At 47.8% G+C, this 9,998-nt stretch overlaps 2 protein-coding genes across 3 annotated transcripts in view; one reads left to right on the forward strand and one right to left on the reverse strand.

Moving 5' to 3' along the window:
• Chmp1a (charged multivesicular body protein 1A) overlaps positions 1-2,140 on the reverse strand; it is an 8,340-nt gene extending 6,200 nt beyond the window's left edge. Inside the window, exon 1 of the mRNA XM_005345823.2 lies at positions 2,032-2,140. Within this exon, the coding sequence (XP_005345880.1) occupies positions 2,032-2,038 (7 nt within the window). The 5' untranslated portion in view covers positions 2,039-2,140. The remainder of the gene's footprint in view (positions 1-2,031) is intronic.
• A 59-nt stretch (positions 2,141-2,199) lies between these two features.
• Positions 2,200-9,998, forward strand: part of Spata33 (spermatogenesis associated 33) — a 10,485-nt gene continuing 2,686 nt past the window's right edge. The window contains exons 1-3 of one of the 2 annotated variants that reach the window (XM_013354651.2): positions 2,200-2,345; positions 2,432-2,599; positions 3,989-4,897. In XM_013354651.2, the coding sequence (XP_013210105.1) occupies positions 2,309-2,345; positions 2,432-2,599; positions 3,989-4,179 (396 nt within the window). In that variant the 5' untranslated portion in view covers positions 2,200-2,308 and the 3' untranslated portion in view covers positions 4,180-4,897. Of the gene's footprint in view, positions 2,346-2,431; positions 2,600-3,988; positions 4,898-9,998 lie in introns of those variants that run through there. The other variant, XM_005345824.3, reaches the window with a different exon arrangement.

A 9,998-nucleotide genomic window follows, 5' to 3' on the forward strand; every position in this document is an offset into this window, starting at 1 on the left:
TCTTGTAGACCAGGCTGGTCTCGAACTCACAGAGATCCACCTGCCTCTGCCTCCCGAGTGCTGGGATTAAAGGCGTGCGCCACCATCGCCAGGCTATCTACTTGTTCTTTTTGAGTGCTCTATCTGCATGTACAACTTTCTGCCAGAAGAGGGCATCAGATGCCACTACAGATGGTTGTGAGCCACAAAAGGTTGCTAGCAATTGAACTCTGGACCTCAGCAAGAGCAGCCAGTGCTCGTAGGGCCGAACCATCTCTCCAGCCCGCAGCAGTTGGAGATAAAATTGTTAAGGCGGTAAGCCTTAGGTCATCATGACAGATGTCATTTCTAAGCCACAGCATCAGGCGCAGCCCATTGTCCCTTTACCCATAGTTAGCCAAGGAGGGAATTTAAATGTATTTTTAAAAACTAATTGCTAACCAAACCTGCTATTAATTCACAAACTTGAGACAGGTAAACACAATTTCTTGTTTATTTATTTTTGATGTTTTGAGACAGGATTTCACCTCAAATTCCCTAGGGCAGTCAAAACTGGGGATCCTTCTGTCTCCAGCGCCTAAGAGCAGTTGTGAGCCACTCTGCAGAATACTGTGGTATTTGATTCCTGAAATAGCTTACCCTACCGGTCCAAAATAAGGCACTGATGGTCTGTAAATGCAAAACAAGGCCCAACAGAGACCTGCCTGGGCATAGTGAACTGTGGACCTACCCATCTACCACCACTCAGTGCAGGACTAGCTATGGCCAGGGCTGCCACAACTGACTGGTACTCTCGGAAACAAAAGTCGCCTGGCACAGTGACAGGAGAAACAGTGTCTCCCAGGCGTGGCACAGCTCTCTCACTAGCTTTAGCACCCTGGCCAAATCTCTCCCATCTCAACCTGTATTTTCCTCTCGACTCTAATGGGGCTGGAGAAACCTGATGTGAGCTTCAGGAAAGTTTCCTCACCGGAGCACAGTGAACTGTGATGCAAAAATTCTTTTTTGCTGAGACATCGGGGCGCTACCTCTTCTGTCCAAGGAACACAGTAAAGAATTCTTATGTGTTTCCTCCATGACAATCACACAGCTTTCTGTGTTTCAGAAAACAGTTTGTAAAAACTTCATTATGGCTGTTCACAACTTCATTGCCAGCACTGGGGAGGCAGAGACAGGCAAATCTCTGAGTTCAAGGCCAGTCTGGTACTTGCAGTCACATGCAGGCCAGCCAAGGCGACATAGGGAGACCCAGTCTCATACAAACACAAACTCTATCACACCAGCCCAGAAAACCTGCAACGTCCACTCAGGAGTTCTTCGGAAGTCTAGAGGTCAGAACACTGACAGATGGAAGTGAGTCATCCTTCTAGGGGTGGCTCCCACCCACCTTGTTACAGGCTAAGGGGAGAATAGGACATGCAGCGCCTATAAAATGGAACTACTAGGACGGAACCCACATCCTACCACTTGGTACTTGAAGTCCTTTGTATCTTAATTATTCCTATTTCTCTGGGTACTACTCAGGGGCCAAAATATGCAACCAGCACCTTTTCTGGTCCCAGAACATTCCAGAGCCCCCAAGGCAGAAACAAAACAAACAGGGAGGATGGCTAGAAGGGCCTGGATCTGAGGTCATTTGGATAAAAATTCGGGGTTTCGGTCCTGGGTTTGGGGTTCAGTCCTGGAGAGATCTGGGTAAGGAACGAGATCCAGGGGTAGTTCCAGGCTGGGGTCTGGTGTCAAGAACCCGAGGTAGCTCTCGTTGGTCTGAGGGATGGAAGCCCAGGAGAGGGTTTCAGCTAGGATGTAAAGGCTCAGGAACCGAAACCGGTTCTGGTCGATATGCCGGAGTCAGGCCCAGGTCTAATCGGTGTTTGGACTTAAGGCAAGAGGCGGGTCCTGGTCGAGAGGTAAGGTCTAGACGAATGGGTCCCAGGCCCAGGGGCGGGGTCTGGGGCTGAGGCCGGGGACAGGTCCTCTTGGGTTATGGGGCTGAGGCCGGGGTGTCCGCAGAATCCCGCTCCGAACCCAAAGTAGGAGACGGCCCCTTACCGTCCATGGCCAATCAGGTAGTGAAGCCCTCTGGGCGGCGAAGGGGACGAGATCTTACGGACCAGCTGTGCCCGGGAGGACTTCCGGGGTCGCTTGCGTTTCCGGTCGCGCGGCCGGCTCTCGCGAGAAGACGGCACCGGTCCTTGGGTGGGGCTTTGGTACGTCTCCTAGGGCACGCGGTTGCCATGGTAATGAACGCCCAAAGGGGCGTGTTGGTTTGTGAGTCGCTAGGGTTACTGGGCCTCAAGGCCCCCTGGCCGGGGCGGCGGGTTCACCTATGGGCCAGTCCAAAAGCAAACCCAGAGAGAAGACAGGTAAAGGGCGCCGCCTGGTGACCAGGCCCGCCCTCCGAGCAGGCATCCTTGGGTTGTAGGTCTAACTGATTATCCATGTGTTTCAGTTGAGGAGGAAAAGATGGTCCCTACCAATTTTGTTGCAAAATCTAAGGAGAAAGTAATGGAAAAGGAGTCCAAGCAGCTTGACAAAGAAGCCTTGAATCAACCTGCTGACAGCCTGCTGTTTGCGGCAGGGACGTCCAAGCACTCAAGGCCTTCCTCTTCCTCTGAAGGTAGGAGACCCGAGGAGATCTGCTACGGCAAGGCATCTGGGATGGGGCCCATTTCTAAGACTCTAATGATACAGGATTCTTGTTGCAGTCAGGTAAACAAGAGCACAGCTAAGCTTGTTAGCTTGAGTCCGTTCTAGGCAAGGACAGGGATTTCAAGGGTATCCAATGTATACAGAGACCGTTTCAGAAGGAAATTTTTTTTTTTTTTGGTTTTTCGATACAGGGTTTCTCTGTGGCTTTGGAGCCTGTCCTGGAACTAGCTCTGTAGACCAGGCTGGTCTCGAACTCACAGAGATCCGCCTGCCTCTGCCTCCCAAGTGCTGGGATTAAAGGCGTGCGCCATCACCGCCCAGCTAAGAAGAAATTTTTTGAATGATCCATACAATGTCCCCCAGGAGGGTTGGATGACCTCTGGTCCCACTGTGATCCCTTCAACATGTTACAGTTTGGAGCAGAACATTGGGTAATTGCCCAGGCTGGAGTGTGACTTGTGAGGAGGGCTTGGTCTCCCTCAGCCTAGCACAAAGGTGGGAGGGTTTATGAGGACAAAAGGATCATGGCTGGGACAAAAGTGTTTCTTTTCATACAGACCCAAGCATAGCATTTGGCAGATACCAGAAAGTGAGTTTGCTGTCAGTTTCACTTTACCTTGTAGCAAACGGTTTGGCGTTTTTATTCGTTTTATAGCTGAACAATGTGACCACACCTTCAGTGTGGAATTGGTGACAATGAGACCACAAAAGCAGGACAAAGCCTAAGTACAGATTGTTGGAGGTAGATCTGTTAAGTGTTTAAGGCAAGGAAGGTATTAGGAACTGTATGCTCTGGGAAGGTCTTTTTTGCTTCCAGAATGAAGGCCAGGATGAATAACAGAACAGAACACTAGGGGGACCTACTCCTTGCTGGGAACCAGAGAAGAAGCAGTGGCCATAGATATTCAGAAAGATTGGAGGTAGAAAGCGTAGAACCTATGCTCTTGATGAGATGCAGGGGAAGATGGGCTGGGTCAAGAGTCAGGTGAGAAGCCGGGCGATGGTGGCGCACGCCTTTAATCCCAGCACTTGGGAGGCAGAGGCAGGCGGATCTCTGTGAGTTCGAGACCAGCCTGGTCTACAGAGCTGCTAGGGCAGGAACAGTGCTTGGTGGTTGGGACAGAGGCACCACGGGACCTTTGAATGCTGCCCAGCTGGAGGCAGTTTGGAATTCAGGTGCTGGGACTGAAAGAAGTCTGGCCTTAAAATTTAGGAACCCTTCATAGAAGGGTTACAGCAAAGGCTGCACACCTAGGTGGAGGTTTAAGAGATGCTTGCTCCCCATGGTACTTTTAGCTAAGTACAGAAAAGCCAACTAAACAAGATTTTATCACCGAGTGGCTCGATGTCCTGCCAGGCATCCACCATGCTTACTCATCAGCATGGCTTTGGCGTCAAGGGTCCTTCATGTTCCAGTGTTTCATCTTCGGTGTCAAGAATGGCTTCCTTCACAGTGCTGCAGGTACGATAAACACACAAGATTACACGATTCTTAAGAGAGACTCTGGACCTTGCTTTGCTATTGGCAGGGAAGTCTTTCTAAGGTAGGCGTCACTTCCCCAGCCTCTCTAAGACGGGTTCAGCTCTGCAAATTTGGAAGTGCTGGAAGAGAGTTAAGGGATCAGAATAGACAAGCTTGGCCAACAAGGAAGCCACCAGTGTCACCTGTCACACAGCATCACCTCTGGAGGAAAAGCAGGTGGTCATGAAGGAAAGATGACAGAGCAAGCTCAACAGTCACAAAGAACAAGCCCCTCATTCATGCGACCCTGGAGGGACCCTCAAAACATGACGTCAGATGTAAATGTCCATAAATGTTGTGATTTCCTTTCTATGAGACGCCTTGAACTCACCGCGTCCGTTTTGCTTCGGCTCCCCAGGTCCTGGGGTTCCAGGCATGAGCTGTTGTGTCCATTTGGAAATGATTGTAAAACTGTGAGCAGGTTGGGCATGGGGTTGTAGTGCGAGCTACTCAGGAGACCGAGGCAGGAGGATCATGGAAGCCCAGACCTGGGAAGGATTGTGAAAGTCTGTTTTCAAGAAAGGGGAGGACTAAGGATATTGCTCAGTTGGTAGAGTGTCTACCATGCCCAAAGCACACAGACCTGGCTTCCTTCTCTAGCACTACAGACAAGCAGGTGTGCTAGCAAGTACATGTAATCTAACACATGAGGCAGGAGGAGCCTGGGTTCAAGGGAATCTGTCATAACATGGAGTGTTCAAGTCCACCCTGGTCTATATGATATTTTGTCCCAAAATAAAATTGGGGCAGGAGCATTGACTCAGCAGTTAAGAACACTTCTGCTCTTGCAAGGTGACTTGGGTTCAGCTCCCAACACCCATTTGTAACTCAAATTTGAGGGGAGCTGATGCTTTCTTCTGACTTCTGTGAGCACCAGATATGCACACGGCACACATACATACATGCATACAGCACACATACTTACATGTACACGGTACACATACATACATGCACATGGCACACATACATATATGTACACGGTACACACACATATATGCACACGGCACACATACATACATGTACATGGTACACACACATACTTGCACATGGTGCACATGCATACATGTACATGGTGCACATGCATACGACACACATACATACATGCAGGCAAAACTGACACATGGTCGTCCAACTCTGAGGCTCTAAGAAGAACCGTCGCTAGGCATCCTGGTGTCTGTGCCCTTGTAGTCCCGGGCTGGACCCTTGAGTGAACATTAGGTATTCTAGGGTCTAGCCTTTGAGGCCTCACAGCCCGTCGCTGCCAGCAGCACTTGCATGCCAGTTAAGTCTTCAGAGAACCCAGCCCAGAAAGCAACACTGCACCTACTCCTTGGGCCACAGTGGGAACTGGCTCCTGACCCACGACAGTGAGAAAGTGGTTGCTGTAAGCTGCTGAGGTTTGGAGTTAGTTGTTTCACAGCAGTAGTAGTCAGACCAAGGGTACATGATGGAGTCAAGAAGTTTGGCTCTCAGCAATAGAGCACTCCTGTAATCCCAGAACTCAGAAGGCCCATGCAGGAGGGACATGCATTCCAAGCAGCTTGAGGTACACACTAAGACCCTGTGGCAACTGGTGGGGGGGTGTTATCCCTACACAAAGAGATTCGCACACTACAAGTTTATAAACTGCCTAGTCTAGAATGTTGAAAGTTCTGTGCCCTCAAATGATACAATTTCTTCAGCAAGCAAAGACATCAAAGGAGTTGAAGACACGGCTCAGTGGTTACTATTTTGTATTGCTATTCCAGAAGACCTGAGTTCAGTTTTGAGCATCCATAATGGGTGCCTCACAGCTGCCTTTAATTTCAGTTCTAAGAGACCCGAGCCCTCTTCTGGCCCATGTGGGTACTGCATTCATGCACAAATCCATAATCTGATACACACATATACTTCAAAATTTAAAAAGAAAAGGAGGGATTGTCATGAACCAAAGGCAATCTGTAGATCTGAGCTAGGTCATCTTAAGAGTCCGTTTGGAGCCGGGCGGTGGTGGCGCACGCCTTTAATCCCAGCACTCGGGAGGCAGAGGCAGGCGGATCTCTGTGAGTTTGAGACCAGCCTGGTCTACAAGAGCTAGTTCCAGGACAGGCTCCAAAACCACAGAGAAACCCTGTCTCGAAAAACAAAAAAAAAAAAAAAAAAAAAAAAAAAAAAAGAGTCCGTTTGGGCCGGGCGGTGGTGGCGCACGCCTGTAATCCCAGCACTCGGGAGGCAGAGGCAGGCGGATCTCTGTGAGTTCAAGGCCAGCCTGGTCTACCAAGGGAGTTCCAGGACAGGCTCCAAAGCTACAGAGAAACCCTGTCTCGAAAAACAAAAAAACAAAACAAAAAAAAGAGTCCGTTTGGATAGCAGATGATAATAATAATAAAGAATTGATTCTGGGCTGGAGTATCGCTCAGTGGCAGAGCAGTTGCCTAGCGTTCTGGAGGCCCTGGGTTCCACCTCCAGTACCACTGAAAACAAAACCGAAATATGGTGAGGAGAAAGTGGCAACCCCAAAAGTTTCACCTTCTGTGACATGACTACTACTCTCTTCGGAATACTGTCCAGATGACAAAGTTATAAAGATGGAGAACTGACTTGGTTGCCAGATGTTGGGGTAAAAGAACAAGGTGTGACCCAAAGGACATCAGGAGGGAGTCTCTCTGGTGGAAGAATCCTATGTCCTATCAGATGGAGCTTTACATGTGCATGGATGAGCATATGCCTGTATACTCGCTAAATCAAGGTCAATTCTGGTGTTGAACTGAAATAACGTGAGATGCTGCCACAGGAGAAACTGGGCAAAGGGAGCACGGGACCAGTTCTTGCTGCTTCTGCAACTATCTGAATATATGAATATTTTAAAAATAAAAGAATAAAAAAGTTATAATTCTAATTATTATAGTCCAGTATAAGAAATGCATACGGATTAAGAAAATAGGGAGAATACATGGAGTAGGAGGGGTGAGTGCACAATAACACTGACCGTGAACACCAGCAGAAAAGGGCAGGGTTATACAAGTTACACTAGGAGATGTGAGTGTAACCTCCTGCTGTAGAAAGGTTATTTCCACATGAGTAAGCGGGAATATAAAACGTGGGGCTTGGGAGAAGCTGAGAGATGGCTCAACAGTTAAGAGCACTGGCTGCTCTTCCAGAGAATCCCAGCATCTGATCTGTATGACAGCTCACAGCTGTCTCTAACTCCAGTTCAGGGGGATCTCTGGCTCTTTTCTGGCTTCTGCAGACACTGCACTGGCAAAATAACCATACACATAAAATGTTTAAAACTTTTAAGTGGGGGTGGGGTGGAACTTGGTAATGACTTTGAATCCTGACACTCAGGAGCCAGAGGCAGGTGGATCATTGTAAGTTTTGGCCAGGCTGGTTGGTGTAAATAGTGAGTTCCAGGCCTGCGACAGAGTGAGGATTTGTATTGGAAAACATACATACATACATACATACATACATACATACATACATAAATAAATAAATAAATAGTAGAAGTGGGTATGTAAATCAATTAATGGATTGCTTGCCCTGGGATCCATCACCAGTACAGTACAGATCTTACCTGGTGCTGCGTGCTTGTAATTCCACCACTTGGGCGGTAGAAATATGAGGATCATAAGTTCAACAAATTGAATTTTATTTCTCCATGAGGAGCATCATTCTAAACCTTGAAAGAAAGAATGGCATCACTAAATGATATGGAGAATATGTCCACACTATAACAACATCTACTCAAGATAGGCATGGTGGTACAACACCTGTCATCTCAGCAATTAGGAGGCTGAGGCAGGAGAAATCTCTTCGAGTTCCAGGCCAGCTGTGACTAGAGAGACCCTGTCTCAAACAAAACAAAATGCACACATGAAAACACACACATACCATTAAAAAAATCTCTCCAAACACTATAAACACTATAAAACTCAAACCAAACAGTGAAAAATCACTTACACCCAGGTTTAGTGGCTCTCGCCTGTAATCCCAACAGTCAAGAGGCTGACACAGACAGATATCAAGCTTGCCATCAACTCAGGCCACATAATGAGACAATGAGACTGTGTGTCAAAAAAAGTTAATAGCACCAGGCAGTGATGGTACACACCTTTAATCACAGCCCCGGGGAGGCAGAGGCAGGCAGATCTTTGAGTTAGAGGCCAGCCTGGTCTACAAGAGCTAGTTCCAGGACAGGCTCCAAAGCTACAGAGAAACCCTGTCTCGAAACCACCCCTCAAAAAAAAAAAAAGTCTAGCCGGGCGGTGGGGGCGCACGCCTTTAATCCCAGCACTCGGGAGGCAGAGGCAGGCGGGTGTCTGTGAGTTCGAGACCAACCTGGTCTACAGAGCTAGTTCCAGGACAGGCTCCAAAGCCACAGAGAAACCCTGCCTCGAAAACCAAAAAAAAAAAAAAGTCTAAAATGTGATAGCGCACACCTGTGATTCCAGCATTCTAGATGCTAAAGCAGGAGGATTCCCATGAGTTTGAAGCCAGATAAAGATATATAATAGAACCTATTTCATACCGCCCCTTGTGGGCCTCTGGAAGCCTAGCACTGACCATACTATCAGGGGAAATGGGGCTTCAGTATTGGAGCCACAAATAATCCTGACCCTAATCAAATCCGTCCATGGAATGTAGACTCAGGCTCTGAGCAGAATCCTAGCCATGCTGTGCCTGACTTCCTGGGCCACCAAGACTGAAGGACTGTTGGAATGGGCACTGATAAAAATCACCAACTTTGAAGTAATTTTTATGCAGTAATAAAGTAGCTCAGGATGCCACTGTGGTATGACCGGCACCAGAGAGACACACTGAGGAGTTCCAGGCATGGTGATGCCTGCCTGTAATCCCAATAACAAAGGCAGGAAGATTGTTCAAGGCCAAGTTCTAGGCAAGTTATTGCTCCATAGTAAGACTGTCTCAAAAAGTTAAACAGTGCAGGTACCATATAGCAAGAACCTTAAATCAAGTGTTTTGTCTATATTCCCGGCTTTCAGGAGATGGAGGCAAGAGAAGCTTGAGTTCTAGACAGCCCGGCCGACATGGTTAAGGCCTTGTCTCCAAAACCAGGTAGAATAGATAACCCTATGAGACACACTTCTGGACATGTATGTGACAAGGTTTCTAGATAAGGTTAACTAAATAAGACTCAGTATCCATGCGATTGGCTGACTGTCTCTTCTTCCGGTAGCCATACCTGTAGACATGATGGGCTGTATCCCTTCTTAAACTAGAAGACAAAATACACCACTCCCTTAAGCTGTTGTCAGGCATTGGTCATAAACTGTGAACCAGTGGAGTTGGTCACACAAAGGATGGGAAGCCCAGATAGGCATAGGGCCCAGGGCTGTGTGTACAGCGCAGAAGGTGGCTGAAAGAGCAGCCTCTGCTCCACAGATGGTGCAGGAACGTGAACTCTCTGGAAGCACAAGAAGCAAGCATGTGCAATATTTAGACCTACATATATTGGTTTTGTTTGATTTATTTCCTGAATTACTTTTTATCGGAATATTTTTCTACTACAATATCTTCTGATTATGGTTTCCCCTCCCCTAACTCCTCCCAGGTCCTCCTCACTTTCCCACTCTCCCAAATCCACACCCTTTCTTTCTCTTCTCATTAAGATACAAACAGGCATCTAGACAATAATAAAATAGGTAAGATAAATACAAGCAAACCATAATAGGACAAAACAAACAGAAGAAAAAGAGCCAAAGAAAAAGTTCAAGAAACAAATAAGCCGGGCTGTGGTGGTGCACGCCTTTAATCCCAGCACTTGGGAGCCAGAGGCAGGCGGATCTCTGTGAGTTCGAGGCCAGCCTGGTCTACAAGAGCTAGTTCCAGGACAGCTAGGGCT

The sequence above is a fragment of the Microtus ochrogaster genome, chromosome 4 (assembly GCF_000317375.1).
Source record: "Microtus ochrogaster isolate Prairie Vole_2 chromosome 4, MicOch1.0, whole genome shotgun sequence".
Classification (NCBI taxonomy): domain Eukaryota; kingdom Metazoa; phylum Chordata; class Mammalia; order Rodentia; family Cricetidae; genus Microtus; species Microtus ochrogaster.